Source organism: Calliphora vicina, chromosome 4, assembly GCF_958450345.1.
Source record: "Calliphora vicina chromosome 4, idCalVici1.1, whole genome shotgun sequence".
Taxonomy (NCBI): Eukaryota; Metazoa; Arthropoda; class Insecta; order Diptera; family Calliphoridae; genus Calliphora; species Calliphora vicina.
In genome coordinates, this window is record NC_088783.1 from 102,111,386 (window position 1) to 102,131,953 (window position 20,568).

Genomic DNA, 20,568 nt, shown 5'->3' on the forward strand with positions numbered 1-20,568 from the left:
ATTTAGTTCATCAAGAAAAAGCCAGGGGACATTGAACTTTTCACTAGAAAACCATCAAAAGCTAAGAAAGAACGAACGAACGAATGTGCGCATGTGTACATAGTTAGTTACACTTACCTGCAAGGTATAAATCGATCCAGCGATGATGTTGTAGAAGCAGCTTCAAATGAATTAAATAAGTTTCTAGCCACTGGACTACAGTGTTTCAAAATACGTTTTTCATAATCCGGACTAAACATTTTATCAGTGTGATATTGAAATTTGTTGGTTTGAAGAATAAAGATGAATTTTATTTTTACACAAATAAATAATTTTGTTGATATTGTGAAATCTGAAAGGAAAATAAATCGAAAAACAAAACATTAATAAATATGTACATATTTGAGGAAATCATGTGAAATATAAATTACAATTTAAATTGTCTAATTCGTTTTGTGTTTCAAACTTGAGAGCCAGAACAGTATTTTCCCCTCCACAAAAAAAAATCAGCAATTAATTAATCAATGTCAATAACAGACATGGTACAAGCAACAAATAAACAATTATTGTAGAAAAATATATTTTGGAATCTAATCATGTTTAACGAAAAAATTCACAAAAATTCTTAAAACTAAGTTTTTTGTTTTTATTTTAAACATTTATAAAGTATGTAAGTGCGTGGTGTGAATACGCAGGCGTGACGCCTCTGCTAAAACGTGATTTAGCTACACTGCTTTTTTTATCTGTTTTAAAAAAAATAAACTTTTACATGAAAATAATGTGTTTTTTCTTCGTCTAACGAGTATATTTTTATTTAAAGATCAGTCATGAGTTCACAAATCAATGCACACACATTTCCAAAACCAAATAACCAACAGAAAGACAACCTTTGCATGATTTACTGGATCTTGGCAGTGAAAAATGTCTTATTCATGTCATGAATTTTTAAACTAGTATTATAGAACTGAATAAGAAAGAGAGCTTTTTTTGGTAAACTTTTTTTTTTTTTTGGAGTAACACTAATTTATTGACAGCTTTTTCAAATTTATTACACACATTGAAATTTACGGTGATTTTCACTTAATGACTTTGCAATTAAGAATTATTGTGGAGCAATTAAAACTATAGTTTTAGGCACTAACTATGAATTAGAGATGAGCGATATTTACATATCTGTGATTTAATCACTGTGATTGAAAAATCACTGGTAACAACTGTTACTAAATATATGTATCAAGTAACAGATATATAAGTCGTTCTTTCATATTTTTCAACATACTGTTAAACTGACAGTTCTCATACAAAAAAAAATTAATTGGAGGTTTATCGTTACGAAAAACGATAACCAGATATTGAGAAAATGGGGTTAAGAATGAAAATAATACATAATATATTCTTCTTAACATAATTGTTATTTTGCATAACATAGACAAAACGTGATCAGAGACACTATTTAAAAGAACAGTGATTTATAAAACACGTTCACTGAGAACGACGTTCTTCAAAAATCACGGGATCGCTCATCTCTACTATGAATATAAAATGTTATTTTAGAATAAACAATTATTGTCAGGCTGGATTAATTCCCAAAACTCATTTTTTTGTAAAAACTTCAAAACAGTGATTTTTCAATACTTGTTGTATTTTTCTAAAAAAAATTATAAGAATAAGCTTTTTAACCCATTTATGACCAATATTTTTTTTTAAAATTAAAAAATTCTTTTCTAAAATGTCTAATTCTGTTGCAAAAGTTTGATAAAAAATTTAAATCAATGATTTTAAGATTACAAGAGTCAACTCATTATTTCACATCTGTAAAAGCCTTTTTTATAAATTAATTAACAAAAAATATAATACTAAAAAAAAATTAATAAAATAATAATTTTTACTAAAAATAAGAATACGAACATTGTGTTTTGGCAATATATTGGAACCTATGGGCAAAGTTGTAAAAGAAAATAGGTTTCGCCCGAATGCCTTTCTAGATAAACAAATGGATTGATGATTATGATATTGATATATTATGATTATTTACTCTATTAAATTATTAGTTATTCCGCATTCAAGCATAATCGAAAAATTAAAATGCATGAAATTTTTGAAATCTTAAAAATATCAACAGAACGAAGTCTTAATTTATTAGATGAATGCTTTGGTAATTGATTATTTAAAATGAAGCGAAAGTGGTGTATCGTAAAGTTAAAACGCAAGAGATTTTTGACAGTATAGGCGACGCAATTTATCAAATCCAGAAACTTGTAAATGATCAAAGTGTAATTAGGAGTTTTTTAGCCAAATCCAATGGATTGGTTCAACAGACATAATGTTAGACCAAAAACCAATATTCTAACAAATACGAAAATAAAAAATATAAATATCCATAACCAAATAACTTCAAAAATTTATTAAATGATTAAATTTTTCTTCAATTCAAATCTAGTACAAAAAGGCTTAATACATTTTGTTTAATTAATTTTGTAAATGATTTGATTTAACAAAAATTTAATCATTCAAAGTTTGAATAAATTCTCTTATTAACTTTAAAATTAATTCAGTTTAAAAAAGACTTTGGAATCTAAAAAATTCAATATTATGAATAGATTTATGGAATGAAAGGCTGACATTCTTTAATTACGGTTTAAGATTTTAGTGAATTAAGCTCAAATGTTATTAATTAATTCGAAGCTCTGATATTTAATAATTATAACACTAAGTTTTTATATGAAATTTGGCTATAATATTCCTAATTTACAGTATCATTATATATTTCGGGAATAGCCGGGTACCCGGGAATGTAGAAAAAAATTTCCCGATTCCCGGGAATCAAAAAAGGTCGGGAAATTAAAAACCCTAACAACAACACGTTCTACAAAAAATTTAAGCGATCGTATTCTGTGAACTCTGAAGAATATAAAAAATGTATTAGATTTTTATGTTAAAAACAAATAGTCAAGTCAAGTTAAAAATTCAAAATTAACAATATTCGAAATTTCCCCTTCAAATGCCAAACTCTAAGACCTTCATAAAACATTCTTAAAAAAATCAGGCGTTAATTTTTGTTATTTACGATTTTTCGGTGACACCCAATACAAATCGAGCCATACTGAGAAATGAGAGCACTATCGCATGCCAAGTCCAAATAGACTCTCAACAGAGTGGTTACAAAGACGACGTCTAGACTAAGGAACTCGTAATTAGGTTCTTCACAAAAACTACAATCGTTTAAAAAAAAAGTATTTTAAAACAAGTAAGAAAGTATAATTTAAAAGTTTAGATAAGCCTATATATGTATGTGGCTTGATTACAAGGTTTACATTGACGGTAGGCGGCCAGACTAATGGACAATGCTTAATCGATTCAGAAAGTGGACCTGAGCAGATTGGTATACATTACAATATACCCTCCCCATTATGGTGATGTAGGGTAGAATAATAATAATAATAATTTACTTAACATTTATTTATTACACATCCAAAAGTACAAACATGCAATAACTTTCAATCAATTGTAATTTTAATCATTTCTTCAACATTCATTTAAAGAACAAAATCGAACACTTTAAAAACACCACCAAAATTAAACTTCACGCATTGTTACAAAAACAAAAAATTATTTTAATCAAATTATATGATGTAGTTAACAAAAGGTAGCAAAAAACAAACACTTGCATTAAATTGACAATGGAATGTATGTGTAAATATAAATAAAGCTATGATGGCACGCGTGAAAAATATGTATGCACTCTAAGAAAGTATAAGCTGCGCTTGCTTGCGTGTGGCAACATAATTATATACATATATTTTTAATTATTAACACTTAAAGTTAGTATGAATAAACAAGAAAACGAAAATTTTTTAAATATATTTACCAATTTCTTTAGGATTTTAAAATTATTATGATCACAGCTAAGAACACTTGTTAAAGGTTTGAGAGGATTTTAGGAACTGTTCACTTTTAAGGCATGAAACTCTCTTATATAATGAAATAAAATTTTCAGATTTTGTTTTGAAAATATTTACAATCTTCACATTAATGTTTGTCATACACAACATATTTGTCATGTTGGGTTGATTGGCTTAGAAAAATATGCACTCGAAATCAAAACAATCAGGTAAGTTGAATGCAAAAAAATAAGTAAAAATACACATAAACACGACAAACAAATAACATCATAAAATCCCAATTAGAGTAGGTAATGCTACGACAAAAACAGGACAGCGGGCAGGTAAGTCGTTAGATGATAAGAAAAACATTTAAATGTTCATTACAAACAGTTTGAATTCGAATGCTAATAATAATTTGTAATAGTCTAATGAGTTATTGAACAAATATTTAAAAATGTAACCCCAGAATATTAGATAATGTCCAATAATACTAAAAAATACATTTACCATAAAAACCTGATGTTTCATGATGTATGTAGTAATTTTTCGTGAATAAAAACTTTAAAGTAAAATAAGTAAGAGCCGCTATGCCGAATCATGTGTACCCACCATCAATATGTGACAATAAAATAATTTTCTGATCTAGGGGTTATATGGGGGGTAGGGTCCATAAAAGTTGGTAGAAAGATTTATGTTCATACACAACTTGTTTATATCCAATTTCATCCAACTTAGAACTTATTTATTAAAAATTTTATCATTATTAAAACATCAAGAGGATCCAGAATATATGTCTTCTAATCAAGGGATTGATATATTTTGCAATTGTGTATACATAAATACCGAAATTCTTAAACCGGGTAAAATATGTTCCGAAAATTTAATATTTTAATAAAAGAAGCCGCTTGGTCGTTATTTACCATGTATTATATCTTATTAAATTTTGTAAATTTAAATAATAGGACCTTCTAGGCTACGAGTTTTTAGAAATTTTTAGATAATTCAGAAATTTCTCCTCAGTATTGTTGATGTTTGGATATGCCTTAAATGAGTTAGTTTTAAGTTTTCTTTCAGAAACATATACTAAATATATACAAGCCTGAATAGTTTTGTTTTCTAATTTAGAGGTTCTGCATTTGGATGCGAGTAACATTTTATAGGAACTAGATGAAACATGTTTATATTTTATTTGAAATTTAATCAAAACAAGTAAGACAGCTATGCCGAATCTTATATACCATTCACCAAATTATACTTCAAAATACAAATTTTAAATATCTTTAGGTAAACAAAATTTATTTATTTTTTTTTTAAATTTTAAAATAAATGCTTGGTGTTTTAAATTTTTTTTGTGAAAAAAAAAATCGGGTTAAAAAATATTTTTTCCGATTTTGACCCATTGTATTTCCAACTTACTATGGTTTTATATAAGTCGTTGCAAAGGTCTTTGAAATATCTATCATTAGTTAATGACTTAGTAATCCAGTTATACATATGTCAAAAATCGAGGTTCTCCTGGTTTTTTCCTCATATCTCAGGCATTTGTGGACCGATTTTGCTGATTTTAAATAGGAAACTTCTCGAAAGCATGTCTGACAGAATTATTGAAGATTTGTATCCCGAAGATATCTGGGGTCTTCAGAAAATTGATTTCAACAGACAGACGGACATACAGACAGACAGACAGACGGACATGGCTTATTCGACTCTATCTATAAGGATCCAGAATATATACTTTATAGGATCGGAAAATTATATTGTGGAAATTACAAACGGAATGACAAACTTATATATACCCTTCAGATACTTTTAATATCCCATCAAATAAATGGAAAAACAAGTCGACTAAAAATGTTTAAAACAAATTTTCAACACAAATATCTCTTGAACAAAAAAAGATAAACAACACATGTAGCGTATTTTTTGTAGATATTTTAAAGTATTATTTAAATATAAAATTACATGATATTCGGATAAGAACAGATTTGTTTAATTTTGTAGGCCAGAGGTGAGAAATTTTGAGGTGCTGCCCACTAGCCCCCATTCCAACTACGAGTCCATGTAAATATAAATCAACTCAAAAACACCATATCACTGAAACTTCAATATGATACCTCGATTCGTTCGCGAGCTATCGAATTTTTTCCAAAATAAAAACTTTCTAAACCTCTGTGCGGTGAAACATGAAGTAGGGTAAGTCATGTGTAGGAGTGTATGTCAGCAATTTGATATGGATATCGCAATGTTATTGTTAGTTTAGAATTAGCCCGAATATTTAATGTTGGTCAAATATTAATTTCGTATCACTATCAACCTTAAAATCGTTTTTTTTTTTGTAAAAAAAATATGAAAAACAATCTTCATATTAATAGCAAAATCAGTATTTGTAAAACAAAATATTTTAAAGGAAAACGATTATTTTGTGACACCGTTTTTATGTGAAAGCCAAGTCGAATTAAAAAAATATCAAAGTTGCGTTATAGATTGTTGGACAGACTTTTAAAATATGTTTTGATATATATAATTTTTCTAGTATACGAAAAATTCCAAGATTCTTTCAACACAGAAAATTCAAACTATTTCTGGCTGATATGGGGCTTTTTGTTTGTATACATTTTCGCTAAAATCTCGAGGTAGTCGTGCTTATAGCTCAGCTATTTAGAAGCCGATTTTGCTGATTTTTAAGACCAAAAAGCTGACTATATTTGATATATTGGTACCTTATATGGGCCCGTATGTTATCTGGGCATTTCGTTTTATAGGAGCTTCGACTCCGCAATCCGATGATATATTTTTATGAAGGCTAAGTGTAATATTAAACCCAATTTTAGATAATAGATAAACAAATAAAATAAAAAAGTTTCCTGAAGATTAATAGAGTTCACAATTTAAACATGGTCTAGAATTAAGATAATTCAAGTATTTCGGTAGTAGGACATTTGAAAAGTTTCGGTTTATTTCGGATTAGGCCGTATCATGATTTTTTTTGCCGAATATTAGGTTCAGTTTTGGATCTAGTATTTACGATTATAGCGGAAAATGTAGCCCTCTTTAATTAGGGCAATATTGATTTACGTCATGTTACTTACTACAAGGAATTGTACATGAACACTTTGTATAATATAACCCCCGTTTATAATTTAGTTCACAAATGTCAAATTATTATATTTATATAAACAATATTTATTTGTAAAGAACTGTAGGTTAATGAACTTTGATTATGCACTTTGTGAAGAGAGATTAAGGCATAATATTTATATTATGTAAAAAACAACTACATAAATATTTATATGGGCAAAAACATTTTTCTTTTAAAATCTATGAAACTTGCCTTAATTGTTCATTATTTCTTAAGTGTTTATGATTTTGACAAAATACCAAATCAATTTGTGTCAAGAAACTTAGACGAAAAAGCAACTGTTACAAACTGATTTAATTACACAGTACAACACATGATTTTGGGACTCAATTCTGACAATTGCACGTGAAAGTAGCCCCAAAAATAAGAACTTATGCATCTTTAGTTTTGTCAAGTTGGCTGCCGTAATAATTTAATGGCCATACGAATTTTTTTTCCTCAAGGTGGATTTTTATCACTTTTTCTATATTTTAGCACGGTTATATCTCGTATACCGTACGGAATATCTCTTTTGTGGCTGAAGCAAAGTTGTATATATTGAATAGTAGAAGAAATGTACGGAACATACCTACCCGAAAAAGTTGCATCCAGTGCCTTAAAAATCGCAAAAATGCCCATTTTTTACAAATTTTTCACCATTTTTGCTCAATAACAGGATTACAAATCCAATTATGGACCGAACACCATGAAATTAGGTCGTGTGATTTGTGTTTATATGACAGTTATTTATCATGAATTTTGCTTGTATACCATCATATAAACACAAATCACACGACCTAATTTCATGGTGTTCGGTCCATAATTGGATTTGTAATCCAGTTATTGAGCAAAAAAGGTGAAAAATTGGTAAAGGCACTGGATGCAACTTCGGGTAGGTATGTTCCGTACTTTTCTTCTACTATTCAATATCTACAACTTTTCTTCAGCCACAAAAGAGATATTCCGTACGGTATACGAGATATAACCATTCTAAAATATAGAAAAAGTGATAAAAATCAATCCAGGGAAAAAAATTCGTATGGCCATTAAATTATTACGGCAGCCAACTTGACAAAACTAATGATGCATAAGTTCTTATTTTTGGGGCTACTTTCACGTGCAATTGTCAGAATTGAGTCCCAAAGCAATGAACTGAAAAATGTTGTACTGTGTTATTTATATCTAATACATATATAATTGATGTGCTCTCATTAACAACAGACTATTATAGATTTAAAACCAATTTATATTATCAAAAAACTTGCAAGAGATGCAAGAGGTAAGTGATATAGTTTAAACACTATTTAAATAAATGTTTGAAAGCGGAAACCAAAATATATTTATCGCAATACATTTAGCTTGGCACATCCAAGAGCTTTCGTGAATGTTTTAAAAATTTAATACAATAATAATCTTTAGACAAACTTCTTCTTGAAATCAAGGGGCCTCTCAAATTGAAAAAAAAATTATAAAAACGCAATTCATTCTGTATAATTCCTTTTAAAACTTAAATCGATTAGTGATTGAATAAATTTTATTGAAATAAAATAAATTTTATTCAAATTTTAAAAAAGTAGTAGATTGCATGACACAATTCAAAAACAAAAAACTTTCATATTTAACCCTCCGTTACTCGCAACTGATCTGGTTGATACAGGCAAAAATTTTTTTGATTATAAATGTTTTTAATCACCCTAAATTTTAAGCTATTTTTTGATAAAATAATATTTTTACTGCAATTTTTTTTGTATTACTCGTTTAAATACATTGCATTTAATATTGTTTTTTTTTTTTGTTTTCGAAATAAAAAGTGAAGAAATTCTTTTCAAACGCGCCTTTTTTATTGATATCAATTTGATACATTGCGACTAGTCTCGATTGAAAATGATTGCGACTAACGGAGGGTTATATAGAATTCGATAGGTGAATTAATTGCATTCCACCAAATATCGTACACTACCCGATTTTATGACTCTAGTGTTTCTAGTCAACAATTTACTAATCCAAGAATTCTCAAGACGTGTCATGAACAATCAAAATCGCATTGAAATAGCTAGTCCCCGCAATAACGGACATAAATACATACAAATAAGATCACCCTCAATTGTTTTGGAAATTTTATGTTGGAATATTAAAGTGTGTTTAAAATACTAAGCATTTTAAATACTGGTAACTTTATTTAAATTTAAATTTTTCCCATAACTATTATTTTAATTAAACTGTTGTCATTTCTTTTTACAAAATGAAGCCCTACATAACATTATTTTATATATTATATTCTAAAAACTCAGCTTAATTTTCAAAACCACTGTGTACTACATATTTCCCTCGATCACAATAAAAAAACTAATAAAACAACCTGACAATAACAAATAAAAATTGTTATTAGTGTAAATAAATAAATTACAACGTTGTTTGTTTATTATTGATAAAAACTCCCCTTTTTTTGACACTTTTTTATAACCAAAGCAGACCGTCATATGAGTATAAGTGCAGGATGTAGTACATACTGTACGAATTTATATATATTTGTACATTTAATGTAAGTATTTAGATATGAAATACGAATCAGTATGTATGGGAACTACTAATGAAGCATGGGTGACACATATTCAAGTGAGTAATGCATTTTTGTTTCATTTAGAAACACTTTATATTTTTTTTATGAGAGAATTAGGTTGGTCATTCAAATAAAATAATAAATAGGATTTAATTTTTGTTTGCTGTTTGTTGAACTGCTAAAGGAGTGTTGTTTTGAAAAGAAAACATAACAAATTTTGCTTTTCAATATAATTTTGTTATCGTCTATTTGTTTTATGAAAACATTAGCCAAGCCTGTAGAATTTATGTATTTGACTCATACATTATTGCTGCTAATGAAATTAAAATGCTTTATATATTTAATAATATATGATTGCATTTTATTTATTGCATTTTTAAGTTCAGAAAAATTAAAACAATTAAGAAATTAGTAGGACCATGTCTATTGCCAGCAGTTCTGGGTGACTGTCCCGAACTAATAAATTTAACTACCATTTAGGGTCTGCAGTAAATACATAAATAACTACGTGAATAGTTATTTTAACATGTCCATTTGCTAATTGACCTTACATAGATTACAAAGAGACAGTTTGATAGCTGGTCCAAAGTAGTCAATTTATTGGATTTACATAACTAGTAATTTTAACATATGGGCAATTCCACGAGAATCGCTAATACGACTGAAAAAACAAAAACCCTTGAAACTTTATTTCAAGATGATTTGAATAGAAGAAAAGAATAAAATGTTACTATATGAAAGTATTTAGATCATATTAGAACATTTTAAAGACAAAAATAATAGTTTAAACTGATTATATTTAATTTTTTTAATATTTTTTTGGTATGTTTTAGGCTAAAATAGCGGCGAAAACTAGGCTCCGAATTAGCTTCTAGTATGAAATGGATTTGACTCTGATTGTTTTTTTGCTATTGTCAAATTGTTTATTGAAACCGAATGTATATTTTCTATTCACTTTTTTAGTTTTGTTTTATTATAAGAGAAACATCTGTCACGTATGGTATGTCACGTACGATATTAAATTTTATTTATTATAAAATCATCCAAAGATTGTTTTTATTTAAATATAACGGATTGTAAAGGAAAAATATTTCGTTTAGTCAAAGAAATTAAAAGAAAACATAACGCCTCTCACGATATTGGAATATTTTCGCATATTTCTACATGTACCTAAAATGAGTTCCGTTTTATATTCGCTCAATATTTTGGACAACAATATTTCGAAAGAACTTTTTATTATTTTAAAATATAGTATTCTCTGAATGGAACATAAAGACCAAATTATTTTTCAGATACTCTTATTTTTGCAAAATCTATTCCACTCTATAGGCGTACAAATGTCACGTACGATGATATGGAATTTCCCATATACGTGTAATAGGTGGAAGCTAATTTATAATAAAATATTTATAGTTGTGAGTGAAGTAGCTTGTTCTTAAATAGAAATATAACTAAAATACAGCTTAGCATACCAATAGACAGTAGCGTGATAATACACCCAGCATTATATAGAGAGTAAAATGGATTATGCCGAAAGTGGAATCATCCAATAGATAAAGAGCAATACAAAATAAATGTTTAAAATGACTTCACCCTAGATTACTTAGAGTAACTTAAGTGACGATTGAATTCATGTTAGATTATAAAGTAATTAATTGACTTCCCTCTGTACTACAAAGATCACTACATTTCAAATGAACCAAAAATATATAAATTGGTGTCAGACAAGTGATTAGATATTACAGAAAATTCCTGTGACTACTTGTAAAACTGCCAGGTGTTCGAACAATCGGCTTTTTGCTGAAAATAGTCGATATCGACTATTTGATATACCCTTCAGCTTCGTGAGAAGGGTATATATAAGTTTGTCATTCCGTTTGTAATTTCTACATTTTTCATTTCCGACCCTATAAAGTATATATATTCTGGATCCTTATAGATAGCGGAGTCGATTAAGCCATGTCCGTCTGTCTGTCTGTCTGTCTGTCTGTCTGTCTGTCTGTCTGTCTGTCTGTCTGTCTGTCTGTCTGTCTGTCTGTCTGTCTGTCTGTCTGTCTGTCTGTCTGTCTGTCTGTCTGTCTGTCTGTCTGTCTGTCTGTCTGTCTGTCTGTCTGTCTGTCTGTCTGTCTGTCTGTCTGTCTGTCTGTCTGTCTGTCTGTCTGTCTGTCTGTCTGTCTGTCTGTCTGTCTGTCTGTCTGTCTGTCTGTCTGTCTGTCTGTCTGTCTGTCTGTCTGTCTGTCTGTCTGTCTGTCTGTCTGTCTGTCTGTCTGTCTGTCTGTCTGTCTGTCTGTCTGTCTGCCTGTCTGTCTGTCTGTCTGTCTGTCTGTCTGTCTGTCTGTCTGTCTGTCTGTCTGTCTGTCTGTCTGTCTGTCTGTCTGTCTGTCTGTCTGTCTGTCTGTCTGTCTGTCTGTCTGTCTGTCTGTCTGTCTGTCTGTCTGTCTGTCTGTCTGTCTGTCTGTCTGTCTGTCTGTCTGTCTGTCTGTCTGTCTGTCTGTCTGTCTGTCTGTATGTCTGTCTGTCTGTCTGTCTGTCTGTCTGTCTGTCTGTCTGTCTGTCTGTCTGTCTGTCTGTCTGTCTGTCTGTCTGTCTGTCTGTCTGTCTGTCTGTCTGTCTGTCTGTCTGTCTGTCTGTCTGTCTGTCTGTCTGTCTGTCTGTCTGTCTGTCTGTCTGTCTGTCTGTCTGTCTGTCTGTCTGTCTGTTGAAATCAATTTTCTGAAGGCCCCAGATATCTCCGGGATCCAAATCTTCAACAATTCTGTTAGACCTACTTTCGAGAATTTTGCTATTTAAAATCAGCAAAATCCGTCCATAAATAACGGAGATATGAGCAAAAATCCGAGACAACCTCTGAAAATTTCATCAAAAAACACAATGTATTGCATGCTTTGACAAAAAAGCAACAAAACGTATGGTTGGATGTGCAAGCTTTGCGTATTTTGTTTTTTTTGTGTTTTGTTTCATTTGGCGTTGTTGTTGTTTTTTATACAACTAAACTTTTGTTTGGTTGTGTGTTGGTTTTTCTGACAAAAAAGCAACAAATCGTATGTTTGGATGTGCATGCTTTGCGTATTTTGTTTTTCTTTTGTGTTTTGTTTCTTTTGGCGTTGTTGTTGTTTTTTATACAATTAAACGTATGTTTGGATGTGTATTTTGTTTTTGTTTTTTCTTTTGGTGTTTTGTTTCGTTTGGCGTTGTTGTTGTTTTTTGTGTTCTTGATAAATTTAGGATGCTGTACGCTGAAAGTGGGCAATGTAAATACATATGTATATACTAATTATAAAAAATAATAATGCATCCACAACAAAGGTGAAGGGTATATAAGATTCGGCATAGCCGAATATAGCACTCTTACTTGTTTTACCTATTTTTGACCTATATCTGGATTACTAAATCATTAATATAGACATCTAATGATAGATATTTTAAAGACTTTTGCAACGACGTAGTATATAAGACCATAGTAAGTTGGACCAGCAATGGGTCAAAATCGGAAAAAAAAATTAATCCGAATTTTTTGTTCACCAAAAAGAAAAAATTAAAAAAAAATTTAAAATAACAATTCGAAAAAAAAAATTAAAAAAACAACTTGGAAAAAAAATAAATTTTGTTTGCCTAAAAATATTTAAAATTTGTATTTTGAAATATAATTTGGTGAAGGGTATATAAGATTCGGCACAGCCGAATAAAGCTCTCTTACTTGTTTTATTACGTGCCAAGTTCATTTTCTTTTTTTTTATCTCAGGAGAGATAAAAAACAGTCTAAAATCCTTGATTTATTTATTACTTATTTGATAATAACAAATAATCCCTGTTAATAAGATGTGCGTTTGCATCTTATAGGTCCTTTTTGAAACATCGAACATTATCTGTTTCATAACAGAAAGTCGAGGTGATAATAAATTTCAAAATTATAAAATATTTAATTAAAAATTTTATGATTGAATATAAAAAGGTATTGTTTAAACATTTAAAGCTAATGTTCTTCAAGTTTCCCGAAAACACATACACCTGCCTATTCTTATTTATTTGCAAATAAAATATCTAAATTTGTACTGCATACTTTAGGGAGCTTTTTTATTACAGTTGACTGGACTCAAAAAAGAAAAAATCCGAGTTTTACCCAGAATTTTTGAATTTTTTCTTTTTCTCCTGAAAATTTCGAATCAAATAAAAAAAATCAGCCAAATCCCTCCATCCATTCTCACGTGATGCCATTACATACATGGACCATTTAATTTTTATATATATAGATAATTCCTTTCAATATCGGAAGTCGGCTAACCGAAAAACCGGTTTTCTAAAAAGATAGTTTTTTATATACACTAATATGAAATTTATCAGAGCTTAACCCTTATTCCGGAATGACATTTGTATGATGGCTATGTGAAATAATTTTTTCAGAATATAGCTGAACTCAATGGTATAAACAATACATAATATCACGTACATTTGCTGAAACCTTTAAGTAAAACTAAGATAACAATGTTCTGTAGTTTCCCCTTCTATGAGTAAATTAACTGCTTGGAGATTTTGAAATGCATCTGAATATATTGCGCTAACCAAACGAAAGAAGAAAGACACAATTTGACAAGGTAACATTTTAGTACCAGTAAAAATGTCTACGTCTTACTAAAATTTCTATTTGTTTTAAACTATGATTTTTGCAACTTTCGTTGTTTACGTTTCCATATGTATGTCTAACACCTAAACTAAGCCCTTGTTTTATAAGATTTGATTTTTATTTTGTATTGGAAAAAAAATAATACTGCGGGATCTTAATAAGTATTTATCATAGATGATATCGAGCCCTTAGCGCCAAATTATAGTAAGCAAAAATTAAAATTTTATGGACCGACTGATGTTTTAGCGTTCTCAGAATATCAAAATTGTTAATAACTTCAAAATTACGATAAAATTTGTTTTACAGTAAACAAATTTTATCGTAAGCGACACATAGTGGTATAGAAAAAAAAGAGGGAAATTAATCTGTAACTTCTAAATGGTTAGATTGGTTTGAATGAAATTTCACATGCGCAAAGAAGAAGTGTTCTCGAGTTTAAGTTCTGAACGTGGACCTCATTTGCCCACCAGGGCCGCAACCAAGGGTCCTCAAAGTAGGACACCTCTGGTATATTACATTTTTAAAATGATCCTATATCTTCGTTTGCGTTCCGATTTCAAAAAAAATTACACACATAAAATCTTTTCATCGAGTGCTACAAAAGACCTAGTCGTAGCTATCAATTTTCTATTATAGCTTAGGAGATATTTGCATTTGAAAATTAAATTTTCAACATTTTTACCCAACCTACTCCAGTTTTTTGATAACAGCGTAACCAAATATTTTCTGATTTTCTCCAGTTTTCCTTCATTGGATTAACAACATACGAATGCGTCAAATAAGAAAAGAAATAATGACTAAGTCCAAAGTTATATGCGTTTGAATATAAAAAATTTTGAAAAGCCGATTTTTCGCTAATTTTTTGGGAAAAAATAACTTTTTTTCTTTTTAAGTTATCGCAAAAAATTTCTAAGAGGATGTATAAAAATTTATACTTTCTGAATGCTAAGTTTTCATAAAATATTTTGAATAAAAAAAAATTAAAAATTTTTGTTACCGAATGGACCAGGTCCATTCAAAAAACACCTATTTTTTTATGTAAAATTAAACTTTAGGCCAAAAATTCTCAAATCGCATATTCGATATCAAAATATAATAACCGATTTTAGATGGCCCAATATGCTTTTAATTATTTTGTAAAGGATTCCGATAACTCCGACTCTGGTATGGATATTATAGCCAAAAAACTAAAAATTTCCATTTTTGGGATTTTTCAACACTTTTTTGGGAATTGCGGGATTGCTGATAATAAATTTCAAAATTCGTTTTTATTTTTCCATTTTAAATAGAAAATTTTACATAACTGTGAAATTTCATTAAAAACTATTCATAAATAAATATTTTATTTCAATTCGAAAAATTTATATCTATGCAAAAATTCAATAAAAAATATTTTTTGTCATATTTTTCAATAAAGTACTCCATCAATTTTTAATTGTCAAAAGCTATAAATATTTTTGAAAAATAGACAAGTAGCTTGAACGAAATTATAATATGTATATCGCATCATACAATTTTTAATTCTATGTATAAATTTCAAAATAATCGAAAAAACCTTCTCCAGTAAAATTTGTGTTTTGTCGCTTACGATAATTTGGCGCTAAGGGTAGTTGGTAAAATTATAATACATACTTTGAAAACAAAGATATTTTAGAAAACAAATTCCTTATGTCTCTATGAGTTTTATAACACCAACAGAGATTTTTAATTATGGACAAAATGACTGATACTAAAAATGGGAATACAAAACTATACATACGTACATCTGGTTTTATTATAAAGACAAAAAAAGAAAATCATGCAATTTGGAATGATCACAAATAAACCAAACGAAACAACAACAATTATTTATTTACAGCCAATGAAATTGACAATTTAAAAATACCAATTCATAGATCAAAGCAACAACAATATGTACATATAATAAATAAAAGAAAACGAAGTGAAATGAAATGAAAAGCAGCAGCATAAAAGAGAAATAGTTATAATGACACAAAGTATGACTCCATATGACCCCATACTATGAATAAACAAATAAAGGAGAAAATAATGAAAACACATTTTTAGCTTCAATATTAAGAAACTACATACATATTTATTTATTTGTTTAATTCAAATAAAAAAATGTTTGTGATTGGAAAACAAGGCTCAGCTTAAATCAGGATGAGGAAGTTTATTGGAAGTAACAAAAAAGGGTGTAAATGATGTAACTAAAAATATTGTAGAGCAAAGGAAATTATAAATGACGTGTTTTACATTTTGATTAACATAGCAAAGGGATTTTAGGGTGGATTTTTTTTCTGTTGGTTGGTGGTAATGCATTTTCAGTTTGTTTTCTTTTTATTTTAAAAACGTGTCTGGCGTACGCATGTACAAGGGGTTTTGAATGAGTAAGTTAGCTGTGACTATTTTATAAAACACATAAGCAAAGAAATTAAATATCGAAATGGAAATACAAAAACAAAAACAACAATTGTACGTATGTACATCTGTTTCGATCTAGACAAAAGGTAACGTTACATGTTGTCACACTAAACAGCCACCACCAACGATCGTTACATTGCAGACAGATACACATATGTATAGACGTTTACACTGCCGGCTCTGATAATTGTTTTTCTTTTTTGTTTTTTTAATAACAACCCCGGTCTTTAAAGTATTGAAACCTGTGCTATCAAGTTTTCTTTTTGGTTTTTCGTATTAAATTTTTCTTATCAGAATTTTTATGTTCAGCCTTTAAAAATAAACGAGTACAATGTTTTCTTTTTCCATTTATTTTGAATTTGTTTTTAATAGATATGATGGTGTTTTTTTTTCAAAACAGAAATTTAAAGGTATTTTATCTTTTTTATGTACTAGATTCAGTGTTATTATATTAAATACATTTATTTTAGGCAAAGTATAAGTTTTTTTTTAGTAATTTAATTTTAAATTGGCGAATATTTGACGAACAATAAACTATATTTTAATTCGCTTGTTTATTTGAAAAACTTATTTTACTCTATACTCATCAGTAGGAGTAAACAAATTTGTGTTAAAATAGTGGTTACATGTTTTCCCATTTTAAATTAATATTTGTTTTCAAATTTTTTTAAAAATAATTATCAGAATAACCAATCAGTTACTCTTCGTTACTCTTCGTATTTGGAACATATCTTATCCATTTATTGTCGATTTACATACATTTTCGAACGTATAACTGATATATTGAACCCCTTGTTCCGTAATATGTATGTCTGGGCCATCGGAAAGTTAAATTAACTAATCTATGAAGAGATGGGCATTGTTATATCGATTTCGCTATGATCGTGGATTCAATATTTTTTTATTTGTAAATTAAAATTGTAGAAATTACCAACATGATAAATAATAAATTCTTTTCGATACAAAAATTATTTCCTTACTAGTTGTGAAATTAACTTATAAAGATAATAACTAAAACAAACATTTTATTAAATATAAACTGAACAATTTTTAAAAATAATATTTTTTCAACTTGTTTTTTTTATTAATAGTGCAATTTTTATTGATAATTCATATCGTATGTTTTTTTATTATTTAATGCCTTAAATACATATGTTTCCTATTATAGATAAGGATATGGAATAATCATTATTAAAACATACATTTGAGAATTTTATGACTTCAAACGAATTAATACTTTAAGTATGTGGTTTATTAAATAAATACAGATATGTAAGTAATTTTTAAATAAACAATGTTACAAGTAAAACTGACAGTTAATTTCAGTATTACTAATGAACACAGGCATTTGATTACAGCAAAAACAGTAAATAATAAATTATGGAATATTTAGCAAAATCCTAAGCTATTTTTAAAAACGTTGACATTATGAAACCTTATTAGTTTTAAAGTTAAGATAATTTATGTTCTAGTAACAAGTTGACAGCTTTTAAAACCATCAATAGTAGAATCGATTAAGTTAAAAAGTTAAGTTAATAAATTGTAATGAATAAAACGGAACACATCTAGTTTATGGGAGCCATGGAAAACAAATGAAATAGGGGTAGGAAGTTGATTTTGAAAAACATAAATTTGTTGTTGCCGATCCATGTTTTCTAAATTATGGGCATATGAAGTTGAAACAACGCTAATTTTATCATATCTTTGATATTTGTTATAGAATCGCAACATTATTTATATCATGTGAAAGCTTTTCAAAATAGCTTTAAAATGGGATATGAATCATAAGTTATTAACACATTTCGATCAATTAAAGGATTTTTTTAAATATATTGTATTTAAAAAAAAATGTAATAATTTTGGCATAAATCAAGATCATCGAAACAGCTAGCATTTTAATAATTTGTTTGGTGTTGATAAATTTAAAGTCAATATATATAATATTAATTTTTTCATATACACTCAGGTCTCGTTTTATGTGGATTCAAATTTATGCGATTTTTAAATTAAATTTTTTTTAGAATTTTAAAATTTTAGATGTTTTTTACAGCTTTTTTACCGATTTTAAATTAAACAAAGTTTACATCACTGGTATAAACGTTATAGTTTGTTTTTTACAAAATCAAATTCAGATACGGAAAGATCATTAAAGATCCGGATAGCAAGAGTTGCATAAGCCACTTAAAAATCCAAAACCGCAAAGTTTATTGACAAATAATTTAGCAAGAAAAGAAACAATTGAAGCCCCTAAAAATTCTTTGATGTCGTTCCCTATTCACTAGATTAATTAATGATATTTTACCATATGATAACAATAGGATTATATCATCTAATGATGAAAGTGACTTTGAACCAATTCCAAAACGATGCAGACAATTATTCAGATTAATCATACAGATTTACAGAATTTCCTGAAAAAATGTTTTAGCTCATTTTTTTGGAACATTTTCACTTATTCTGTAATTAATGAATTAATATTATATTTTGGTTTATTTTTTTAAAGTATTTTGTTTTTATTGTTTAAGTAAATTAATTAAATAAATATATTTTTGTTGATTTTTTTTATGGGATTTTGTTCTAATTTTTTAATTTAAATCTGAATTTATATGGTTTTTCAGAATTTTGGAACGAATCATTAGTTTTTATATGAAGCTAGAGTATCGTTTTATGCGAATTCAGTTTATGCGAATTTTATTGGAACGCATCTATCGCATAAAACGAGACCTGAGTGCATTTGGAAAATAATCTGATCAATATGGGTATCATTGAATATGATATATAATATGGTACTGTTTACTAACATTGTGAACCAAAAATTCCTTTTTGAATTTATATGACAATACTTCAGAAAATTTTTATATACACCCCAGAGTTTTAAGTCTTTACAGAAAAAAATTATAAAAATATAAACTGTTACTGGGATCTTGATTTGTTCCCCTTTATTTATTATTAAATTTCAAAATTCGTTTTAAAATTTAAACTAAAATCTTTAAAATTATTATTTTCTTTTTTACACACTAGGTAAACCACCAATATCCCTGAAAACAAATATTATTATAACATCCCTGTGTTTAAATGAGATAAATATAATCAACCAGAAAAAATAAATCGATGGCGTTTATTTATCCGTCCATCAGTACCACCTCCAAAATAAAATTAACAAAACCAATACAAGGTTGTAAAATTAAAATAGATTTTTATAAATTCACATTTTTCTTATTCCAAAAGTTTAAAAACTTACCCCTATGTTTTTCTACTGTTGTTGTTGTTTGTGATGCAAACTATGCTATTGTTCAATTTGTTTTGTTTCTATTTCTCCTTTATCTACACTTCTCCGATTTTTTTATAAACAAAAATGCACAAATGATTTTTTATTATTTTATATTTTGTTTTTTTGTTCAAAACTTTTACTGCACTCACTACAAAGTAAAAATAACTTTCTTTTTATTAAAGAAAATTTAATTTTTTCTCTGGCCTGGAAATGTTGGAAAATCTTTATATAAAATTTTCTTGATTTTTCTTTTTTAGCATTGAATCGATCACTTGACACACACAGAAACACTCATGACACAATTGCGCTTAAACGAGGCAGGAGGGGAAACGCACGTAATATTAATAGCAATATTTTAAGATTACACAATTATATTTTTATAAAATATATTTATTGGATTAACGTAAAACAATATTTTTCACTGTTAATGACAATTTCAATGAAAATCTTATAGCAAATATACAGAATTTTCTTATAGATTTTTCCACCACCGTTGTGTTTTTTGTGCAAGATGCGTGTGTACAAAACGAAGAGAATTTGACAAATGCCAGATAATGTCAAAATTTTCAGTTATAAAATAGATAAAACAGAGATGTCATATACAGTGTTGACAACGTTTTAAACAATTCACAAAAAGTGAGGTATTTTATGTTCGCAACTGTCAAATTCTATTGCTTACATAAAAATGTTACTTGGAGACGGCAGGAGTTG

General features: G+C 28.2%; 1 protein-coding gene across 1 annotated transcript in view; it reads right to left on the minus strand.

Moving 5' to 3' along the window:
- Window positions 1-20,396, minus strand: part of fzr (fizzy-related) — a 53,347-nt gene extending 32,951 nt beyond the window's left edge. Inside the window, exons 1-2 of the mRNA XM_065507672.1 lie at window positions 19,828-20,396; window positions 118-331 (exon numbers count right to left, since the gene is read on the minus strand). Of these exons, the coding sequence (XP_065363744.1) occupies window positions 118-239 (122 nt within the window). The 5' untranslated portion in view covers window positions 240-331; window positions 19,828-20,396. The remainder of the gene's footprint in view (window positions 1-117; window positions 332-19,827) is intronic.
- Window positions 20,397-20,568: the final 172 nt, after the last annotated feature.